Source organism: Marmota marmota, unplaced genomic scaffold (genome assembly GCF_001458135.2).
Source record: "Marmota marmota marmota unplaced genomic scaffold, marMar, whole genome shotgun sequence".
NCBI classification, from domain to species: Eukaryota; Metazoa; Chordata; class Mammalia; order Rodentia; family Sciuridae; genus Marmota; species Marmota marmota.
The window spans coordinates 18,358,617-18,382,889 of NW_025999968.1; the positions used below are offsets into that span (position 1 = coordinate 18,358,617).

The 24,273-nt window shown below is 37.0% G+C and overlaps 1 protein-coding gene across 35 annotated transcripts in view; it reads left to right on the forward strand.

Moving 5' to 3' along the window:
- LOC107136359 (ABI family member 3 binding protein) overlaps positions 1–24,273 on the forward strand; it is a 227,666-nt gene that overhangs the window by 180,866 nt on the left and 22,527 nt on the right. For 33 of the 35 annotated variants that reach the window (XM_048803417.1, XM_048803422.1, XM_048803411.1 and 30 more), the window contains 7 exons: positions 1,443–1,520; positions 6,370–6,435; positions 8,123–8,191; positions 14,785–14,862; positions 16,405–16,497; positions 19,207–19,335; positions 20,382–20,450. In XM_048803417.1, coding sequence (XP_048659374.1) covers positions 1,443–1,520; positions 6,370–6,435; positions 8,123–8,191; positions 14,785–14,862; positions 16,405–16,497; positions 19,207–19,335; positions 20,382–20,450 — 582 coding nt within the window. The remainder of the gene's footprint in view (positions 1–1,442; positions 1,521–6,369; positions 6,436–8,122; positions 8,192–14,784; positions 14,863–16,404; positions 16,498–19,206; positions 19,336–20,381; positions 20,451–24,273) is intronic. The other 2 variants (XM_048803407.1, XM_048803428.1) reach the window with 2 other exon arrangements.

Consider the following 24,273-nt stretch of genomic DNA (forward strand, 5'->3'; position numbering starts at 1 on the left):
AAAAAAAAAAAAAAAAAAAAAAATCTGACCAAAATCAGACAGCTAGTGTCAAAGCCAGGCTTAGAAACTTCATTCTTAGTCACTAGAACTCCCAGAAGAAGCCCAGTGTTACACATGGCAATGAGTGTGGTGGAAAAATTAGACTACCCCAGGCATCAGGAAGGTGTCATCGAGAAGTTGACATTGACACTGGGTGCTCAAGTTGAAAGGAGAGTTCAAGAGGCATAGATCCAAAATGTCCTTTAAGTTAAAGACAGATGGGAAAGAGGCTCAGGGCAGGAACAGCAGCTAGACTGCTCTACCAAGCATGCAGAAGCAGGGTGAGTCAGGAAGTCTTGGTCATATGAGCTGAGTCAAAAGACTCAGATATGTTCATTGTATAGGAAACTGATTTTGCCTGAGTCATGGCTAAAAATGAACCAAAAAGAAAAAGTTTCCAGTCCATGCATGTGGGTTCCTTTGTCCTGTGTTTGCTGTGTCCTACACGGCTGTGTTTTAGCCAGTGGTCTTATCCCCCGCAACAACCTTCATCCCTTTTCAAGTAAATCCATCCTTCATGTGTGTCTGTTGAAAGGAAGTGACTGAACACATTTATAATGTCTTTAAAATATTTAAATTGAATGAGAAAATATATCCTTATTGTTACCAAATGCTCATCTGTTCTAGCATATGCTTGGAAAAGAAAAAAAAGCACTTTTCAAAAACGACCACAAGAAATACTTCCTAGTTTTTAAATGTGTCTTGGTTTATTGAAGGAGGAACCATCACCTGCCAACTATCATAAGTATCTTTCTTGTGAGCAGACTCAAGAGAATAAAAACTGGGTCAAGAAGGCAGTATATTACTTACACCAAGTATTTCCTTGGATCTAGTATATGGCAAAGTGAACAATGTAATTTGTTATGTCATTATGATGTAAGAATTTTAAGATAATACCAGATAGAAAGATTATCATACTTACTTTGTCAGAAGTGTGTCTGAATGTCAATAAAGATACACTTTTTTTTTCATATGAGGAAAACAGAAGAATGTTTATTCTTATATGGTAAAAATATACGTATTTTCATATGACCTAATTTTTTCCTAGCTCAGCTAAATAATTTGAAGAATTTTTGGAGTCGAAAGATAAATATACAGTTAAAGGACTTTCATACATAACTACATTTAATAGTTACATGTGGGGTCATAAAACAATGATCCTGAGCTAAAATCTTTTGGAACTTTTTATAGTAATCATTAAAATAATAACACAAGGCAGTCAATATATTAAGAATTATTAAAAATGTACCATTAACTGAATTGTCATTATAAAGCATCTTTTTGAATAGAATTCACCCTTCCATCATTGCATGGGGCGGAAAAGAGCATGGATGGTTGTTGCTGTTGTCACTTTCACTGTGATAATCATTTCAGATGAGGTATCTTACTGTGTTTCTCCCCAGAAGAAACAGACCAGACCACCCAAGAGCTCTTCACAACTAAGATTCCAAGAACAACTGAATGGGCAAAGACAACTCAGGGTAATACTATTTCCCCACCTCTGGAGAATAACATTTCCTTGTGTTTTAATCAAGAATGAAATGTTCTTTTCAGGAGATATTTTCTCATCCCAGCCTGTTACTTGCCTTTTTTTCATTTTAAAGGTAGAAGACATCAGCCAAATCAGAATGCTTAACTGAGTACCAGTTGAATGCAGGGAAGACAAGTTCTTAGTTGAAGCTTTATTTCCAATGTGTCATCTACTGCTTGATGCAATAATAATGAAAGCTCTCAGGGTTTTTCTTCCTTTTCCCAATTAACCTTAATGGGCCTCATTATTCCTTGCTTCAACTTCGTGTGTCACATTAATCAATAAGAAGAAAACTTTATTATCTCCTCCTTGCCTTTTCTTTCCCATCACTCTTTTCTTCCCTATCATCCATCTCTCCTACTTGATGAAGCATATGAATATTGCATCCTAAGGGGGAAAAAAAACTAGTTTTGTGGGTATTTATTTTTCGTATTGATACAGCACTTACTGACCTTCATTGACAGTACGTCTGTTGGCAGTGGAGGGCAAACAACATACTGTTCAGCTACAATGGACCAATCAAATTTTACAAATTTGATCATCTTCATTTCTGTGAGCTATGTCAGCTTTGTATACACATACCTCTTGTACCCCCTTCTTTTCAGCTCATTGAATTTGGTTTTTGTTTCAGTACTGGGGATTGAAACCAGTGGCACTGTGCCACTGAGCTGCATTCCACCCCTTTTCATATTGGGTCAGGGTCCCACTAAGTTGCCAAGGCTGGCTCTGGGTTTGCAATCCTCCTGCCTCAGCCTCCCAAGAAGCTAGAATTACACATATCCTCCTGAGTCACTGGGGTTACAGTGAGAAAAGAAACTATTCATAAGGAAAAAAATCTTTTTTTAATGATGACAGTATTAAAACATCCAAGGAGTTTTTCTGTGACTTCCTACTTGGGGGAATGAACTCACCTACACAAATCTCTGTTTTATCTTCATGCTCTCAGAAGTCTCTTCTTCCTTATGTTTTTTTTCTATTCTACTTGGGTTATAACCCTTGGGGTTTCCATTGTTGCTGTGTTGTTGTTGCTTTAATGACTCTTTTGCCCATCTCTATTAAATGGTATCAAGCCAAAAGCAAACTTAAGGAGTTGAGAAACAAGTTTATTTTACCCCTTATCAATCCAAATTTGAGGGGGTCAATTCGTGGATGAACTTTGATATAACAAGAATAAATGATAACAATAAAAAATCTAATTATAAGGTACATACTTTTTCAGAGGGACAATGTTTATCATAAACAAATATGACTAAGACTGTCCAGGGTGCACGCATTTCCTTTAAAATCTCTAAATCTTGTTTGTTTGGTTTAGCTTTTTATTATGTCTTAAATTTTCACTATTTATTAAATTTGAACTTAGTAACCTTCTATTTATTTACAAATATACACAGAAGTCAGAAGCATAATATAACAAGAGCCCCCTCACATCCCCATTACCAGCTTTAACCATTAACAGCAGATGGTCAATTCTACTACATCCACATTCCACCCTGATTTTAGTGGTCTCCCCCACTTCTGTTTTTGCAAATCTCTTTAATGTCTTGCTTAATAGATGTTTGCATTCTCATAACCTAGCACAATGTTTTTGCAGCAAAATATATAAATATTTACAATAAGCAAGATAAATAAAGACATTCATTTAGCTCGGGCCATGTTGCCAAACATGAAAAACATTTTAGCTTTTGAAAGCTTCACAGATTTTTTTTTTTTAGGGTCAAGGATGAAAAATCATAGGCCTGCTCTTTTGTTGCTTGGCTTTGACTGTAATGGGAATGTCAATACTGTGTCATCATTACTAATATGTGTGAAATTTTTATCAAATTCCTTCTAAAATATTTTATTAGATATGAATTCTACCAATTATTCTGTATCTGGAGGCTCTTATATAATTATATGGATTATCCTAACAGATTTATACAAGGTGTTATTTTATTTTTTATCATGTACTGAGGATTCTTAGTTTGAGCTTCAACTGTGCTGTCCCATGATTCATGCTTCTTTGGATTTGTGCCCAGAATCTTTAGAGTGGACTCACCTGGGATCTATTTGTAGACAACAAAGAACAGGAGGAAATAACCCATCTTCAGGGATGAGAGGAGCATCCACACCTAGGCCATTCCAATAATCCTGTTTGAGAGTTGAGGGTCAACTTTGATAAAGGTGTGCTGTGTCACCTCATAAGCATGTGCCCGAGCACCTCAGGAACAGAAGATGGTACATCACTATTGAAAGACATGGAATAGAGATGGAATCGTTCCCCTTTATCCATGTGGCTTTGTGGTCTCCAAGCCCTCAGCTGTGGTGATCCTTGTACCCTCAGCATGAGCCCACGAGTAGAATCTCCAACACTTTTTCCTGTGGCAGCCTCCCTCCCTGCGGTGTCTACTGAGACAATTTTCCTGCAGGGTGCTGTAACTCCTTTCCCTTCCCTTTCTTGTCTCAGCCCACTGTAGGGGTCCACCTAGCCAGGGGCACTGTGGAAAATTCTGATTGTTTCACTTTCAACCCTGAATCCCTCCCCTACCCAGGAAAGGCCATGTTCTCTCTCCTTTCACCCTGTAACTGGGCAGAGCATGGTTTCTTCAAAGTGTGCTCCTGTGATTGCTGTTTATTTTGATGTTGTCTTCATACAGTGTTTTTAACTTTAATATGGATTTTCATAAAATTCATATTTAGATATGAAGCCACCTTTGTATACTATTTATTTTTATTATAAGTCACTAAAACAATGTGGCAATGTCTATGCAGGTACATTATCATAGTTCCTTTGTCTTTCTTTCTTTCTTTTTTTTAGTTTAAAATTGAAACCCTAGAACAGTTTTCTCAAGGCCATGCTATATTTGGTCGAGTAACTCTCAGCTTAAACTTATATTGTATTTCAGCTCTTATTTAAAAAGTGAGTTCTAGATTTAAGACAAGAGACAAACTAGAACAAAAGCTCTGATCCCATAGCTGATTATTTTTGTGCTCTGCTCTGATCTCTTTCCTATCCGAAGTTTTAATATTCATATTTTCTAGAATGACACAGAACCATGATCCTTGTATTTCTTTTAAACAAAAATAATTGAATATTCAAAGGGATTTATATGAAAAGCTGAAATAGGTTAAATTGACTGCCACTTCTACCACTTTCAATGAAAATTGAAAAAAAAAATTAGCAAATTATCATCAGGTATTCTAAGGTCTGTGGGAATTAATTCTGTTTTGGGGAGGGCGTACTAGAGATTGAACTCAGGGGCACTCAGCCACTGAGCCACATTCCCCGCCCTATTTTGTATTTTATTTAGAGACAGGGTCTCACTGAGTTGCTTAGTGCCTCTCTTTTACTGAGACTGGCTTTGAACTCACAATCCTCCTGCCTCCTCCTCCTGAGCCACTGGGATTATAGGCATGTACTACCGCACCCAGCAGAATTTATTCTTTTTTTTTTTTTTTTTTTAATATTTATTTATTTTTAGTTATCGGCGGACACAACATCTTTGTTTGTATGTGGTGCTGAGGATCGAACCCGGGCCGCACGCATGACAGGCGAGCGCGCTACCACTTGAGCCACATCCCCAGCCCAGAATTTATTCTTTATAACATTTTTAACATGTCTTCATTCTGGTCTCTACCCTTAGGAAGGCCCAAGCTGAACCACCAGAGAATTTCAGGATGCCTCTGCTGTTGTTGGCCTGCAGAGTGGCAAAATCCTGCTCATCACAGTCTTTACATTGGAAGCTTATGAATGAAATATATTATAGCCTATTTTGCAGGTGTATTTTTTTAGCTCAGTAGGCAAAGCATTGCTGATTTATGGTTATATAAATACCCACTCAAAATGTGACCAAAATCATCAAAATGATGTAACCTACATACATAGTTTACAAGAAAATTTTTTCCAGTCTTAGCTAAAACATTACCAAGAAAGTTGGTGGCAGTAGGCAGCATGCAGTATGGGGGCACAGTGGGCAAGTAGAGAAGAACCCAGGTGGGAATGACCTATTACAGAATGAATGCACACTTTAAAACTTTAGGAAGTGAAATATTTCAGTGTCTTCTTGCAAATGTGCCTACTTACAATGATCAGCCATTTATTCATTCAGCAAGGCTTTATTAGGTGTCCTACATTTGCGGGCCCTCCAAAACAGGGGCAGAGAATAAGCAGGTGGTATGTTGGTCTCATGTCTTGCCCAAATTCTCCCTCCTTGCTTACCTTTCCTTTATGGGTAGGACACCAGACATCATTTTCTTTCATTCCTACATATAGCATTGTGGATGACACTCACTGTGTATTCATTTCAGAGTTCATGAGCAAAGACAATTTGATAAAGACCAAATGTTCCTATTCTACTCTTCTTACCTATCAAAAAAAATTATTTTTTTTACCTTTAAAGTTTCTTTTCTTCTTTGGCAAAATCATGCTCCATAGTAACTCTTAATGGAGAGATGTGTGTATAGATGCATGGGTACATGGACGGACAAATAGACAGATGGCTTATATGTTTGTTATGTTAAGTAACATTCTGGTAAAATTAATGCTCTAGGAAAATGTGGCCAAAATGACTAATCTTTAATACACATTGCAAATGACCTTCTTCATCCTGTATACATCTTTGAGTTTTAGTCATGAATATTTTCACTTGTTTTGCATTCCTTTAGCATGAAGTCTATAATGCATAATTGGACATTACAGCACATTCTTTCTATTTACATGCAAAAAGTGTACAAGTTGTTAGTCCCTAGGCTGATAAGTGCCCATCTAGGTAACTTTGAAATATAAGTTATTAAATATAAAGTGTTTTTTTTTTCTATTTCAGCACCACATAGATTGTATACTACTCCTGTGAGACCCAGAATACCTGGCAAACCACACATCAGACCTGGTAAATTATTTCTGTTTCTCTGATGACCTAAGCAATCATCAGGCTGGGGAAAATATGAAATGAATTGAGACAAACAAATTCACCAAAGGTGTATGGGGAATATATATCCTTAAATTGTGATAAAGGACATGCAGAAATTATAATCCTTGTGAAGAACAGAGAGGTTCTGACAAATCCATGGACGCTAAAGGACCTAACGAACGTTTTCCATGCATGTTTGGATTTAGAGACCACTATGGAAATTTATTGATATAAAAGTAGCTTTCAAATGGTGTTTGGGCATTACTCACACACACCTTCAGTTTTCCATGACAATTTCAAATGTTATTTCTCTCTTTAGAAAACATGGTCTCTTCTTAATGTAAAAGGAGAATATTTTTACTTGATTCCTTTAGAGGATAAAAAATCCAGGGTTCTGAATAATGTCATAGTTACATTTTGCTAAATATTTTAAACTTACTAAATTCTCCAAAGGTCCTAAGATATCCCTCCATGAAACTGAAGGAGATGTTAATGGACAGACTTACGTGATCCATTTAAATTGCTCTTATAAAAAAAAAAATAAAAAAAAAAAATAAATAAATAAATTGCTCTTATGCTGAAGCCCAAACTGGATCAAAGACTGGTGTTTTTTGTCCTTTTTCATTGTGATCCTAAGGAATGTTCTTAAAGTTCTAATTGATATAACTCACAAAGAAATAATCTTGCTCAATATATTTCCAGGCATATGAGAGAAAGAAGAAATATTTTTAAAAAATTTTTTTTAAAATTCTTTGTGTAGAAAGCCCCCATATTTTGGCTGTAATCTTCCAACTCCTAAAATTAATTGGGCATAGAAATCTTATGTAAACATTTCTATGTGAATTTTGTGTCACAATAGCTGTTGATGTGTAACTGCATAAACATTACTACAAAATATATAAACAGTAACAATAATGGTTGACAATGGCTAAATGCTTGCCTAGAGGTACAGTTGAGGAAACTAAGCTACTGAGAAGAAACTAAGATCTTGAGAAAGGGGGGTTCAAAGGCCAGCAATCTGGCTCCAGAGCTGGCTCCTGTAAGCACAATGCACTCGGCTCTCTTTCTTAAAGAGTCTCCTCACTGGACCATGATGCAGATGCCCTCTTAAGGTTTTGTAGTGCTATGAATTTGTATAGAACAGGAGAGAAATTTAAATGGTTTCATCTTAGTGTCCAATAGAGGATATGTGCAAGGACTATTCTAGTGAAACATCTGTACTAGAGACTTCGACAAAAGGACTACCAACTAATGATTATGAATTGAGGCTTTAATAATAAGTACACTTCAGGTTTGGGGTTTTCATTAGATTTATGTAGTTCTGATCTTCCTTTAGTTCTATTTCGGGATGTGTCACATGTGATAAATGTATCAAGGTAAGTATTTCCCACTTAGAGTTATAAAATCCATTGCCAGTTTATTTTCAAGTCAAATATTGAAACCCAGTTATTACCTCAGTACAAATTCAGGACTCTATTTCCAAATTTAAGTCTATAATTTTTGTACCAGAATGTGGTCTCTAGATCCTGAACAACATTTTTTGGTAATTCATCATTTTTTATTGCCTGGTTAAATGACTTCCAATTCTCTGTGAAGTTTTGTTTTCCTTGGCTGCAAACTTTTATTAAAAAGATATCTAAACTATTTATGTCCCACTTCATTGTAGTTCTGAATAGGACAAGACCCATTAGACCCAAGCCCAGTGGGATACCCAGCAGGAATGGAGTCGGAACAGGTAATAATCATAAATTTATTTCCTTTTGATCCTGTCAAAGCAATAAAAGTTATTATTCATTTTTTAATAATTTAGTTGAATTTACACTTCATTTCTTTTTGACTGGTTTTGGAAATTCTTTGTAAAACTGGAATTCAAAGGTATAATTCATTCCAAAATCAAAACTTCAAATGTCTCTAAAAATATCAAAGAATGTTTCACTTTTCTAAACTCAGCCCACTAAATTAGCTGCCATATACAATCTCACTTCTTAAAAAGAACCTGATTAAATATGAATAATTGAATGAGAATAATGAAAATGGCTGTTGTCACTAATTTCAAAACACTTTCATCCACAGGATGATCTTTCAAATCATCCTTACTTGATTTTGAAAATTATAATTTCTCACAAGTACCATCATAATTTTCTTAAAGACCTGCATCTGTTAGCAAGCTGGAATGTGAAATTTAAACAAGAAGTAGATTAAAAAATCAGCACAATTAGCAACTGATCACTGGTTACAGATATATTAATGTTTACAAATCATTCAGTGATTTGTAAATGATCATAAATGACATAGCCCTAATTTGGTCAGTTCTGTGGGGGCAAGCTCAGTTATAGATAATTAGGGCACTGATATGATGAGAATTTAAACACCCATCTTACTCAATGGATAAATGATAACAATTAGCTGCCTTATATGGGATTATATCATCCCCTTGAAATATTTTTAATAGTATAATTTTTATGCTTATGTAAAACATAAAAATCAAAATTTACTTATTGTGTATTTATTCAATCAATCCATGATGGGTTCCTAATGAGAAAGAGATATAACACTTAAAATTATTTAGTCTAAAAATCATCTAAATTTGCTTTAGAATGTGTTTTTTTGTACTTTTGATTATTATGGTATCTGAAATTTTAGGAATTTGTTTCTCTTTAAATAATGAGGCAAGTATTATAAAATATAAAAATCAAGAAAGCATTCTAATATCAAGTTGTGCTCAGTTGTACTTTTGATTCTTCCCAACTATAGGATTAGGTAGTACATAATTTCTTTGATTGATATAAACAATCTGACTCTAAAAAGAGGCCTTATCTCTCAGTTCCTTTTGGAAGGAGGATAAGTACAAATTTTTCAATATTTAAATAATTCCTTGGAGACTGCATAAGTAAAAATAGAAGAAAGCATTTATATGTCAACTAAGCAAATAAAAGAACAAATACAATTGCTAGCATCACACTTGAAAACCACTAGCCTTCAGTATAATCAAACATGGATCCTTAATAACAAACTGCTAGTTGTCTTTCAGAGGGTAAAATAGAGCATTTGTATATTTTAGCTTATCAACAATGTGAACATTTTTACAGAGCCACTTGAATTGAACAGTGAATGGTATCTAGTACCTTCTTGCATGTTCTTATCCAATATGACTTTGAAAGAATAATATCTTAAATCATTGCTTTTTCAAGTTAGTCACTAATAGAAAATGGACTGATATTCACAATAGAGAAAATGGAATTCATTATTTCCATGTTCCTTGCTCCTCTTTCATCTCCAACCAAAATTTATTTTACATATTGTCTACTTATTACTGTCTGTTGGGTTTCTCTGTCAAGGAAGAACTTGCTGATCACCAATAGGGAGAAAATTCAGCAAAAAGCATTGAGATGTTATCTCCTTCACGGACAGTCTTAGCTGAGAGATCCTTGAATACAAGAGCTGGGTGGCACATCTCCATGTCTACCACAATAATGCCTAGCGACCAAATGGGATTTACTCCCAGAAATGGAAGGTTGGCTCAACATTTAAACTAATGTAATTCAGTAATAGAATAAAGAGAAAAGTCATATGATCAACTGAGTGGATGAAAAAGAAAGATCAACGGACAAAGTTTAAAATTGATTCATGATGAAAATTTGGCAGTTAAGAATTTTTTTTTAAAGTTTCCTTAAACTGACTAAGGGCATCTATGGGAAGCCAACAGCTAACGTGATACCTAATGGTGAGTGACTGGATGTTATTCCAAGATTAAGAATACAGCATGGATTCCTACATTTATCACTTCTTTTCAATATCATAGTGGAATGTTGGGCCAGTGCAATAGGGCAAGAAAATAAGTAAATGGCATCAAAGTTGTAAATCATAAGTACTATGAATATCTATGTAATACATCATAAAGGAGAGTTTAACAGCTCTGAGATGTTTGCAAATGTGTTAAGAAATTGGTGATCTAAAAAAAAGTTTTAAAACATTCTCTCCAGTTTATAGGTTTGCCATCTCTACCTTCCTTTGATTCTGTATAGTTTTTATCTGCCTTACTTATAGAAATGAAGCTGTTTGCATTGATATCCTTTATTGACACAATTCTGCTATCTCATCTACACTCTCTTCTAGCCTCTATTATTATTAATATTATTATTATTATCATTATTATTATTTTGGCACTGGGAATTGAACCAATGAGATACACAGCCTTGTGCTTCATATTACTTTATTTTTAATTTTGAGACAGAATCTCACTAAGTTGCTGAGGGTCTCACTGGATTGCTAAGGCTGGCCTCAAACATTGCAATCCTCCTGCCTCGGTCTCCTGGGTTACTGGGATTACAGGCATATTCCACCTCACCCCAACAATCAATTCTTTTTGAGAGACTATTTTTGTGTCAATGGAGTTCATGCTCAACTGTGACAAATTTCCCAGAGTATTTATCTTTATTACCCATCTCACATACATTTTACTGTGATTTTTCTTATTGAAGTTTTCAGCTCAGATTTAAAAATTAAATCACATTTAAAAATTATATTTAAAAATTAGTTGATAAAGTATGAGTTCAGGGTCTATATTCTTCATGGTCTTAAGACACCTAAGGTTGTATACTTGGAAGATAAAAGAGAAAAAGGAGGGACAAAGGGAAAAACGAACGGTAAACTTTGAGACCTAAAGACTATAAATCATTGATTATTGGGGTCTCTCTAAAAATCTTTCAATAATTCCATTAGCCTTGGGAATCAAGCCTGACTTTTTATTTCTTATTTTATAACATTATCACAGATATTTGCCCTGCAGTATGTTTCTCTCATACCTACATGTACAGATTTTCCTTTATTTCAAAGTTAGGAAGTAGCCTGAAGAGGTTGAGATTTTAAATGGGTCATTTTTTTTTTCATTATTCTACTTTTTCAAAGTTTCCACAGAGACATCTCAGTTTAGCTGGTGTGTTCCACATATTAGAATCTTCTAAGTTGGTGAATTGGGACAGAGATGGTATAGCCTATAAAGTTAAAAATATTTACTGTCTGACCCGTTACAGAAAAAGTTTACCCACTGCTCTGCTGGACTCTCTCTGCCTTTCTCCTGGAAGATGGCTATTGCTAAACTGTCTAGCTATTCTCTCTCCAACGAGAATTTATTGAAGGGCCATTATGTGCCAGGCAAAGCATAATTCTGAAGCCATCTTGGCACATGTGATTTGGCAGATACTGTTAAATACCTGAACCCCAGACTCTCTTTCTCTACATCCTGATGAGGAAACCACACTTTACTGCCCCCACATAGAGTATATACTTCACAACAAGAACCCAGACTCCTTGGGGTTAGAAATGTGTTTTTCTGGTCTGTGACTAAATCTTCCAGGCTACTGGCTCATTGCCCCGAAATTTTAGCCAAGAGTTGGGGAAAGGGTGCAGAGACCAATCATCCATTAATATGGCCCCTTTTTGGTCACAGGGAATGAAGTTACTAATGCATATGAAAATTGATTCCCAGTCTGTTTGTTTGCAAAGTTTTTGTTACTATGGCTAAAAATACCCATACCCTTACTTCATTTTGGACAAAAAATTAATTGCTAAGTGGAGAACTATGTAAATCCCAAGAGTTTTGGAGAACTCCCATATGGCAGTTGGGGTCTCATGCTGAGACTCAAGTTTTGGTGCTTCCAGAGCAGACTGTGCGCTTTTAAAAGATGTGTCAATTAATCCTGCTTTGGGGAAAAAAGAATTCAAGTCACAGCCTTGTCCAGACTGTCTGACTGAGAGCCAATTCCTGAAGATCCTTTTTTCTGCAATATCTCTTTTACTGGCTTCCTTCTTTCCTCTCCCTGCCTTTGGCCTTCATTTGCTCTCCTCTGACTCAGGGCAACAGAAGTTCACTGATCTAATCCGACCTGGAGCTCAGTTTCCTATCCCAACCACTTTCCACTGAATCCCACAGCTGCCCTTCCCCGCCCCCGCCCCCCACCCCCGCCTTTTTTTTTTTAGGGCCCTTTCCTGTGCTTTCATATACTGCGTAATCTTCTATCTATTTTCAAAGACTGGAGAAGGTCCAGCTAGCAGCTGATATGCTATTGATTTGGATACTTACACCTAAGGATTCTAACAGTATGATGGCTCTTTCTTCACCTGTACAGAAAATAAAAGGAAATGTCTTAGTTTCTTTCGATTTTTTTTTTTTTAATGTCTCTTTTTCCTTCAGTGCTGGGGATCAAAACCAGAGCTTATACATGTTAGGCAAATACAACCACTGAGCTACATCCCCAGCCCAATTTCTCTTTTTGATTAGAAAAGACACGTGGGAATTTATATCAGTCATCTCATTCATAAAGTAGCCCAGCAGAATTTTGGATTCTCTCCAGGGCCTCTCAGTCTTCAACTCATCTGCCCCTTTGAGGTCTCACCACTTTGTGATTTGGTGAATCTGCGTGTGCTTGGTCAGGGACGGCTAAAAGCCTGTGACCATTTTCTGAGGCCTCCACACTAGTGGGATTGGCCAGATAACACAAGCTTGCCATCAAGCCCCATCATATATTGGTGGCATCTCAACTTACCCAAGAGAGTATAGAACTCTTGGGTTGTAGTCATTTAGAGTCAGAAGTAGAAGGAAGGAAATAGGAGGACCTAATGTTTGAGAGAAATGCTTTGGACCCAGGAATAAGTGGTTCTGGATCCCAATACCTCTTAGCTGTGAACCCTTGCACAGATTGCTTAATCTCCTCCTTGCCTTTGGTTCAAATCAGGTCATGAATATGTAAGGTGCTTGTACAATATTGGATCAAACTACTTTGTTTTTCAAGGGTAGACAGCTTCGGAGAATGGCCGTGAATAAGGATCTACTCAAGGCACAGTCTAATGGCCTTCTGGAGTACATAAAAATTCATTTTACCCTCGACAAGCCAAGTTATCCTGGTGGCACAAATGGGAGTACTTTCCATTCCCTTGTGCCATTCACAGAGTAGCCACTCAAATGGGCCAGTTCCATTACCCCTGTCAGTGGAGCACAGGAAGACTGTTTAGCCGTGTGTTAATCATGCCTGTGGGGTGAGCCGCAAAATAGTCATTAGCCCCAGAAACATTTTTTCCTACCACAAATAATCAACATTTGATTCATGGTTCCATCCAAACATTCTCATGATTTTATATATTTATCTCTATTCAAGCAGCAGAGAGTGTGAGATTGCAATATTGGGTTCCTCCCTGAATTCCACAGTTAATATGGAAATGTCTCAGTTTTGGAAAGCAAAGCCTCTGTTGTATATTTAATCAGTGAATCTGCTTACACATTAGATGAGATTAAGTAAGTAATATCCCACCACAATCCATGGAATATACCATTTAAAACAGGGCTGTTGTCATTCCTTTTTTACTGTGATGGTATTGCTAATGTACCAACTAGTAGATTACTTTCAGATTTTGTTCTTATTTTTAATATGTAAATTATAGTCAGGTCCTCAGAGTAAGGCTCTTTTTTTATGTTGAGTCATTATGGCTAAAGTGATACTTACTATTTAGATTCTAAATAGTGTCTGTTTCTCTTCTTTCTTAATGAAAACTGTCAGCCACATCAGAGAAGATTATTTTTAATGTTTTAAAATGATAATGACAAAAACTAAGATGAAATATACATTGTTTCTCTCTGCTGTAGGGAAGCTACCCAATTCAAGTCTGTGTATTTAGGTGAATGACCAAGTAATAACTACCAGGTTGTGTTTGGGGAACTTAGGAGACAAAAAAAAAAAAAAGTCACACAAAACAATTTTCAATTTGGTTTCTTCTAAATAATAATTTGGAGTTCTAGGCCTATTCAGGGAATTCCAAAGTTAAAAATATAGTTGGCAGCCTCAACAGCCTGATAATGGAGGTCAACTAAGGAACATTTTAAAAGTTAATTCATTAAGTATAATCCCAAACATATTGGAATTCTAAGGTATTTTAATGGGCATGGAGGAGTTGGAGGAACATTTTTTTCAACCATAAAATGTACTTACAAATACTGGCAAAAAGTAGTTACTTGCTGTAGATAAAATTCTACTTGGTAAAGCAATACCACCCAGGAAGGCAGTACAGAATAAGTATCATGGAAAATTGTGACAAAACCACAACCTCCAATCCAATGCTAACTTTACAGAAAAGATATAATCAATGAATATAAGACTAGGGATCTTTCTATTTCTGCAGATAGTAGGAGCTAATTAAAATGTGGGCACAAAAGCACCAATACCCCTGCTCTGCCAAGAATGCACATCACCACTGACAGATCTACCAAGTTCCCACGAAGAAGACTTAGTACATTATTTCCATGTATTTATTCCTTCTCATGTTTTCTTGTCATAGGAACCAAGCAAGCACCCAAACCATCAGGTGCTGGCAGAAATGTGTCAGTAGACTTCACCCACTCCACAAAAAAACCAGGTAAGGAGTAAGACGCTAACTACCTCTCAGCAGCTCAGCTCTGAAAACATGCACAGTGACAGTAACTGCAGTAGTATTAGTTCAAAAACAGCATCATCTCCTTACAATGTGTCAGAGCCAGGTTAACAGTTCATGCATATTGCTAGAGAAACATTCCAAAATATTATCTTTGGAGGAATGAAAAGTGCTCTAAATATTAATAAGAACCCATAAAGGGGTACCAATTTAATAAGTACTTTCTGTAATGTTCGTAGGGGCCATGAGGAACAAATAGGAACAAATGCTGCAGTCATTGTGGGTTCTAGTTTTTATCATGCTAAAGTTATGTTCTTGTATGATTCATTACCGCAGTCTTTGGAATGAAATTCTTTATGTTCCTGATTTGAGAGTATGCTGTATGTAAATGTAATAGGTAAAATTAGGAAGGTAGCAATTCAGACTACCTTTGTTTTTTTAAAGGATGCTGTGAGACTTAGTCTTGCACACAATTGTCTCTGTCACCGTCTTCCTGAGCAAGTGCATGCTCCCTCCTCCTTTTTCTTCCTCCCTCTCCTCCTCTGTTCTCTCTTCCTTTCTCCTTCACTCCATTTATCTCTCCCCACCCCCAATATCCTAGGAAGTACTTAAAGCCATGGGGCATTTTCCTGGATTGACAATTTTACTTGAAGATTTTAAAACCAACATAAATAATACAAAGAAAGAAATTTTAAGCTATAACATAAGACTTTAAGTTAAGGTGGACTGCTCCAAAAACTTTAAACTTGCCAACCCTTGTACAAAATAGACACCTTTGTTCAAATTATTGTACCTCTTTCTGCTGCCCCTACAGACAGGCCAGTTGGAAAAGTTTCCTTCCTCTGGGCTGGCAGCCTAGTGCCAGAGCTATCCAGTGGGAAAGCAGAGTGGGTGTTAAACTTTAGCTCCCACTTCTATCCCCTAGCCAAGAGTCCTTGTGCAATTCACAGTCACCAAAGTGGTTAATAGTGCCCCTGCTCTCCCCAGGCACAGGATTCTTGTTTCTGCCATTAGGGCTACTTTGGTATAATCTCTTGAGAAGTTCTAAAGATGTTTGTCTAATTATAGTTTCATGCTGGAGTTGGGGACAGGTTGGGGACCCACAAAAAAAGAAATAATGTGCCTAATTCAAAGCTAAAATGGCATACGAAATTATAGTTTCAAAATCAAAGGCAAGTGGGGATAATGAAGTTCAGAAATGCTTCTTGTTAAGTTTAAATAAGAATCTAAATATGCTGAATTCTATATCTATCAGCCTTTCAAAAGATAGATACACTCATGTATTTTCATTGATAACTAAAGGATATACTTTACCTATACTAATGTGCTGCTTTGTCCCTGGGTACACGCCCAACATTAATTTAGAGGAATATCAGTGTGTATTATTCATATGTACTTTTCTATAAATTCTATTTTGTCATCAACTGATACTTATCAGAAGTTATTTTTTTTTAAATACTGTTATTTTATACAATGAATTCTTATGATGGCTTTGTCTGTAATATGACTTCTCAATCCCAATACCAGGGACTCGCCACCCAGCTGGGCCACCTAGATCTGGGCCTCCACGAAGAAAACCTTTACCACCAAATAATGTCACTGGGAAACCAGGAAGCATAGGTAAGCTCATTATGTATCTTCTTTCTTCCTCCATGATTTCAGTTTTACTAGCCAACCACCTCCCTTCCTCGTGTGCCAGCCACTGGCATGGGTGACACATGCTTGTGTTGGCCCCTAAGACTGGACACTGTAAGTTACAGCTTTGAGGATTCATATCCTGAATCTGGATGGGTGGGGTGAAAGAAACAGCCCCTCTGCATCTAAGCCAGCTTGCTTCTTAGATGTCTGTGTACCTGGAACCTAGATAGAAGCCAACTCAGGCCCTTCAACGAATGGATTATTTGGGACAGATGCTCTGTGTTACCAAGTCCCTAAGGATCACTGAAAATGGGATACCCTGTCGTTGACTTATCATTCTGTCTCCTGAAATGAAATCCTATACATCTCAATGAAAGCTCCCCTATTCACCAGCCCCATGCCAGGCCCAGTATTATGGTACTCAGGGAGGAGATGGTAATAAACTACTGAGGTGATTGAGTTAGCCTCCCTAAGCAGCCAGGCAGGGAGGTGTCTTGGGAGTCAAACTTCTTTCCCCCCTCCACATCTAGGTGTAGATTCCTCTTCTACACAGAATGGTTCCTCCCAGGCCTGGGATACTCACACATCCTTCTCTAGCTCCCCAAAGAGGTCTCAGCCTTGCTTCTCCGTTCAATGTGTCTTTGGCACATACTTCCATTACGGCAAAGAGCAATCATTTTATACTTGTTTTATACCTATTTGTTTGCATAGGTTAGGTGAGCTCTATGATGACAGAAATCTTGATATATTTTCCCCAAATTGCCAAAACCATATTCAGTACTTAGCACATGGGGGATATTTGATAAGTTACAACTGAACAAATAAATGAGTGAAATTAAGAATCAATGAAAATCGATCCAGTTCAGAGCAAAGCTTTACCTCACTGCTATTAAGAGTTCTCCTCCTGGGACCTGACAGCAAATCATAGCATGTTTCTCATGGTTTCTTCTCCTGCCAAATCTCTGCTCCCTAAATATTTGGTATGTGCAATCAGGATAAAAGTATTAAAGGCAACTGTGAAAGATGAAACAGAGAAGGGCTTATGTGAAAGGGAGTAGACATCTATCATTTTGCTGGTTAACAGGAGGGCATGCTAATTGGAAGCTTTTGGGATGTATATTATGATCTCTAGATCCCCATGACTATTAGGATGAACTCTAGAGCCCCGGTGTCTAGAGGAGGAATCGGCCTCATTCATGCTTTTGGTGCTTTCCTGAGTCAAAGCCTCGTGACATGGCCTCGTGAGGATACCAGGTTTTCCTCATTAGTTATAATGTTAGGCAGCTGTGACATGAGTGCCTGTTGCCTTCAGGTCAGACTGAATGAGTCACAGACTGGAGTGTTCCCTGAATGTGCCCGTGGAAAACCCAGGGGACTGCCCCTGCAGAGTCCCCTGGCAAGGCTGTAGGTCTTCAGCTGCAATTCAGTGGCCTTGGTTGCTGCTACATGAAATCATTTTCTTTCCTCTCAGTGAGTGTAGCTTTGGGACGGCCCACTACCCGAAGACAAACCACAAACACTTTCCCCTTCTGAGACTAACTCTGGTCACTTCTCCCCATGCCCCACCTTCCACCACCAATTCAAAGGAAACGGCTGCACCGAGAAGCCAAATGCCAAACAAGGGCAGTAGTACAGATTTGACCTGATTGACACCACAGAAAAGTCTATCCTGAATTCAGGAAATCCATCTAATGTCTGGGAGTCCTCTGAGGCTCTCTGGCTGGGAGCACAGTCTTAGGTGGCTGCAGGGCACCCGCCATTTGTCACCGTTTTCCAGATCCACCAAGGCCTCTGAGTCCCACTCTCCTTGCCAGGGTGAAACGGCTGCCAGCATTTCCTGCTGTCTATGCCAACTCTGAAAAGTGTATGTGGGCTGTGGTGTGACTTCCCTGGGTTTTTCTTGTTGTCTTATTGAGGCATTCCCTCTAGGACAAGGAGCATAAGTCCCCAGGGGTGAATCAGAGGCCCATTTGCCTGACTCTCCCAGGATTCCATGCTGGGCCAGAGTCCTCAGGTCCAGCTCAGAGCCCTTGACTCTATGGCCCAAGAAGGACTCTTTTACCCAGAGGAAATAGAAAATCCAATCCAAACTCCACTCTACTGTAAACACTCAGACTTGCCTGGACCTTGGGATGGATCCGGTTTTAGAGACTTATGAGTATTTTTAAAGTGGAGGAGTCACTGTTGAATATACCAACTCAGAGTAACACTGTTCTGGCACTCAGGCCAGATCATGGACATTATCCTAGGAATTTTTGTTTCCTTCTTCTCTGGCCATCTCCCATGGCTGCCAGTTAAACTTCAAGTTGGGCCATACCCCAATGTTCTTCCTACAACTTCACTAGAATACAGTTCTTCTCCCTGCCTACTGATCACTTCTCTTATTAGCACATCCTCTGAAAACACTCCAACCCTCCCCAACACCTTCCATCTTTTCCCACAGAGATCTGTAAGCATTCCCACTCCTTGCCCCCGCTGTGACCTTATCTAGTTCTTTCACAATATCTGTGATATTCCGATACCCTTGGCTCACACATCTACCTCCATCAAGAACCAGGTCTTATTTTTCTCCAAGCCTGTCCAACAGTGCCAAGCCACATGGTAAGTGCTTACCAAATATTTATTGAATAAATAAATGGGAGGCTTGGCAGTGCTTCTATAAAGTGTTACTACTTTGGCTCTACATTACAGGAATCATCTCATCAGGCCGAGTAACTTCCCCACCCCTGAGAGCAACACTCAAACCTACAGGAATCCCCTCAGAGAGACCAGAGACAGACAAAAAGCAGCCAACAGCTCCTGCCTCGGGAGAAGAGCTTGGTTAGTATGTCAATCAGTTTTCACTGGATGCTTAGCTATGGGGAGGCGGCCAGCACCTTGATAATGGGTCCTTCTTCCTGCCCGCAGAGAACGTAAGATAAGTCAGCATACTTAGTGAAGAACAAAAGACATAGATTCAGAAAAAATAGTTTTAAAGAAGCTTGGGGTACCTGATAGGCCAAAGCCACACAGGAGCTGGAACTGGACAATTAGAAAATGACTCTGGTGGTTTTATTTAAGGGAGTACATCAAAGACTGAGATAAGGTTTCAGGGGTGGAGTCTTGCTGTCAGCAGGAGGACTGACATCTTGGCAGGTCACATCCATCTCTTAGAGTCTGTGTGGCTACAGCAGGTCACCCCATCTCCAGTGGACCAGGCAGAGCTTGAATAGGGTCACATATGTTTGGGCAGTTTTAGCCCGAGGAAATTTCCACGGAAGTTCCCAGACACCAGATTCTCCTATTCACTAGGCTGTAATGCCGATGTAGTCCACACACAGCCCATGGATCCCTCTTCGCTATGAGGTACTAAAACATTTCAAATTGGGGAAGAAATAAAGTCTCAGTTCTAAATTTTCTATTTTATTCAATTTATAATCAATTTGGGCATTTTCAATTTTAAAATTATACTTACTTTCAATACATTGTTGTAGAATACGCTCCTTTCCTTAGTGGACATAGAATGCCAAGTTTGTTTTCTAAAATGATCTAAACTGTACCTGCTACCTCCTATTAAGCCTCATGTCATTACTAACTACACATATCTTAAGTTAGTAATGAGTATTAACCACTTGGTTGTAATTTTTAATTCATTATTTATTATAGTCCAGAACATTTTGCAGCAGGACATAACAAAAACCCTTTTATTGTGGGTAAAAAAGTGTAAAATAATAATATAATAATAAGTATAAAAATAATAAAGGAAATTTACCCTACAGCCATATAACTAGAATAAATATTGGCCATCTTCAGTCTTTATTATTTGCCATTGTATTATAAAGCTTTTCTTCTCTTCACCAAAATTGTTTATTGTTTTTCATTCTTAGGTAACACAACTGACATTAGTTCAAGCCCAACAAGAGAAACAGATCATCTTGGGAAGCCCAGATTCAAAGGTAGGTTTAGTTCTGCATCTTCAGTTTAACACGGCTATTTTAGGAGGGAAGATCAGTCAGACTTTGTTATGTAACAACCACAAGACTTTATTAGCTTACTATAATCAGGATTTATTTTTTGAGTCTCTTCAAGTCAGCTGGGGGTCTGATGCTTAGCAAGGTGCACCTGCTTCTTGAAGCAGGTATAGCTGGAATCTGTGATATAGCTGGAATGCAGTGATCTAATTCTGGTAACCAGGATAAGGAACCAACAGTGAACCAGGAGAAGCCATTCTTATAGCAATACAGAGCAAAGAGACATGCCATCCAAATACACAGCCACATTTCAAGCTCATTTTTATGTAGTATCTGCCAATAAACATTGGGCAAAAAGGTCACATAGCCAAGCTCAACCAAGGATGGGGAAGTTTACTCCTTCCATGGACACAGAGAATATGTTTGAATAATAATCTAATGTACCACAGTAGGAGAAACATAATATTCCTTTGTAATTTTTTTTCTGAAGTGTAAAATTTGATAAATTTTAATGTACATATTCACCTATGGAGCCATTATCACAATCAAAATAATGAACACAGTGTGACTTGCAGACATTTGTCATGATCCTTTATAATCCCTCCCCCTCAGGTCCCTCATCTATCCCTAGTCCCTAGGTAACCACAGATGTGCTATACCATATATTAGTATGCACATTACAGAATTTTATATAAAAGAAAACTTACACTATGAACTCTTTTTTTGTCTGGCTTATTTGGCTCAACATAGTTATTTGGAGACTTATCCATGTTACTCTGTGTACCAGTAGCCCAATTCTTTTTATTACTGACTAGTATTCTATTATACAGATATAAAATATTTTTTTCTCTAAACCTATTCATGATATTCAAGAGTTTATAATTTCTTTTTTACATTATCAATAAAATTACTGTGATCACTCGTGTACACGTTTGTATGGAAATGTGCTTTCATTTCTGCATTTATTTTCCATCCATCTATATTTTTGGTATATCCAAACTTTGCCTATTTTGAGGGGGTGGGGTACTGGGAATTGAACTCAGGGGCACTTAACCACAAAGCCACATCCCCAGCCCTATTTTGTATTTTATTTAGAATCAGGGTCTCACTGAATTGCTTAGTGCCTCGCTAAGTTGCTGAGGCTGGCTTTGAACTTGCAATCCTCTTGTCGCAGCCTCCTGAGCTGCTGGGATTACAGACATCTGCCACACCTGGCTTTGCCCACATTTTAAATGGAATTGTTTGTCTACCTGTTGTTGAATTTTGAATATATTCAGAAACGTGCATTGCAAATATTTTCTCCCAGTATGTGTCTTCTCTTTTTAATTAATGAAGCTATTTGCCAATTTTTATATGAAATGCACTTTCTTTAATAAGTATAGTACTTTCCATTAAATTTTTTCTCCAGTATTGTTTCTTTTTTATTCAACTTTGGTAGGTTGTATCTTTCAAGCAGTTAGTCCATTTTATCTGAGTTGTCAAATCTATTTACATTAAGTTCATAATATTTCTTTACTATCATTCTAATATCTGGATTTTTTTGTGTTGTCTAATAAATTATTGGTTAATCAAAAGTCACAAAGAGAAACTCCCACATGATTTCCCTCTAGAAGTTTTACATTTTTGCATTTAGATTTTTGATGAACATTGAGTGAACGATGTATATTGATTTTGTATATGATACAAACTATGAACACAAGTCCTTTCTTGCTTGTGAGTATCCAGTTGTTGTAGCATCATTTGAAATGACTCCTTTCTCCACTGAATTGTATTTATACCTTTGTCAAAAATCAATTGTCCATATATATGTGGATCTTGTAATGTCTAGTCTAGCTTAGTATTAGAATAATGCTGAAATTGCCTCTTCAGTTTTCTGGAAGAGTTTGTTAGAATTGTTATTGCTTCTTTCCTAAATGTTTAGTAATATTTACCACTGCAGCTGTCTGAGTCTCACATTCTCTGTGGGAATGTTTTTAATATATAAATTTACTTTCTTTACTAAGTATACGGCTATTCAGAATATTTTGCCTTCCTTAGGAAGCTCTGGTAATGTTTTTTAAAATACTAGCGCATTTCATCTAAGTAGTCAACTTTATTTGCATAAAGTTGCTTATAATATTCCCTTATTATAATTTTAATGTCTGAAGAATCTGTGTTGATGTCACTTTTCTCATTCTTGATGTTATTAATGTCTTTTATTTATTTACTTATTTTTGCCTCATCAGTCTGGCTTAAGTTTATGAATTTTTTTTTGATCTTTTCAAAAGGCCAACTTTTTGTATTACTAATTTTCTCCATTATTTTTTTCTGTGTCTGTTTCATTTCTTTCTACTCTTCCTTCTGCTTAATTTTGCTTTAATTTGCTTTTCTGACTTTTGTTTCTTGAAATAAAAGATGAATTCATTGATTTGAGACCACTCTCTTGTCAAACCCAAAGCCTCACAAATGCTGGGCAAGTATTGTACAACTAAGCTACACCCCCAGCTCCTGCTCTTCTTTTCTAATATAGAAATTAGTGCTACATATTTCCCACTAGATATTACTCAAGTAGCATCCACCAATTTTTTATATATTTTGTCTTTATTTCATTCTGCTCAAAATGCTAATTGCTCTCTTGATTTTTTTCCTTTGGCCTATTGATAATTTAGAAGTGTGTTGTTAAATTTCCAAATATTTGGAAATATTCCAGAGATCATTCTGTTATTAATTCTAATTTAGTTCCAGTATCGTATGATACCCTGTATTACTTGAATCCTTTTAAATTTGATGAGATCTTTTTTTTTATGGCCTAGAACATAGTACATCTTGGTACGTATGCTGTGTGAAAAGAATGTATTTTTTTTTCTTAAATGGAATGCTGAATTAACTTGCCAGGGCTGTCATAACAAACATAGACTTGATGGCTCATGCAATAGAAAGATATTATCTCACACTTCTGGAGGTAAGAAGTTTGAGATTGGCAGGTTTGGTTTCTCCTGACTTGCAGATGGCCCCTTCTCCCTGAGACTTTATATGGTCTTTTCTCTGGGTTTATACATCTCTAATATCTCTTTTCTGATAAAGAGGGGATACCAGTCAGATTAGATTAGGACTCAACCCTTATGACCTCATTCATTTAAGTCCCTACTCGAAATTAGTAACATTGGAACTTAGAGCTTCAACAAATGAATTTTAGAGGAATGCAAATTCGGTCCATAGTATGGTATGAATGTCTGTTAGGTCAAGTTGTTTGTACTGTGCAGTTATGCCATGTGATTACTGATTTTCTGTATACTTGCTCTATCATCAAAAAGAGAAGAGTATTGAAATCATGGACTATAATCATGAATTTATTTCTTCTTGTGATTTTATCTAGTTTTGTGTCACGTGTTTTAAATGTGTGTAATGAAGTGCAGACCTAAATTATTTAGGATTATAATAAACTCCTGATTAATTGATTCTTTATCCTTATGAAATTACCTTTTCTGTTTCTGGTGATATTATTGACTCTGAAATCTAATTCGTTGACATATTCAGTCATACTTTCTTTTGACTAGTGTCGTGTATTTTCATCTTTTTATTTTTAACCTATTAGTCTCTTGATGTTTAAAGTGTGTTTTTTATGATTGGGTCTTGCTTTTCTATTTAATCTAACAATCTTTTCATTTTATTTGGATTACATAGAACCTTACATTTAATATGATTATTGATATTATTAGGTTTAACCTTTATCTCATTATTTATTTTCTATTCATCCCATCTATCCTTTGCTCCCTCTTGTCCTGTTTTTTAACCTACTTTTAGATTGAGTATTTTATGACTCTGTTTT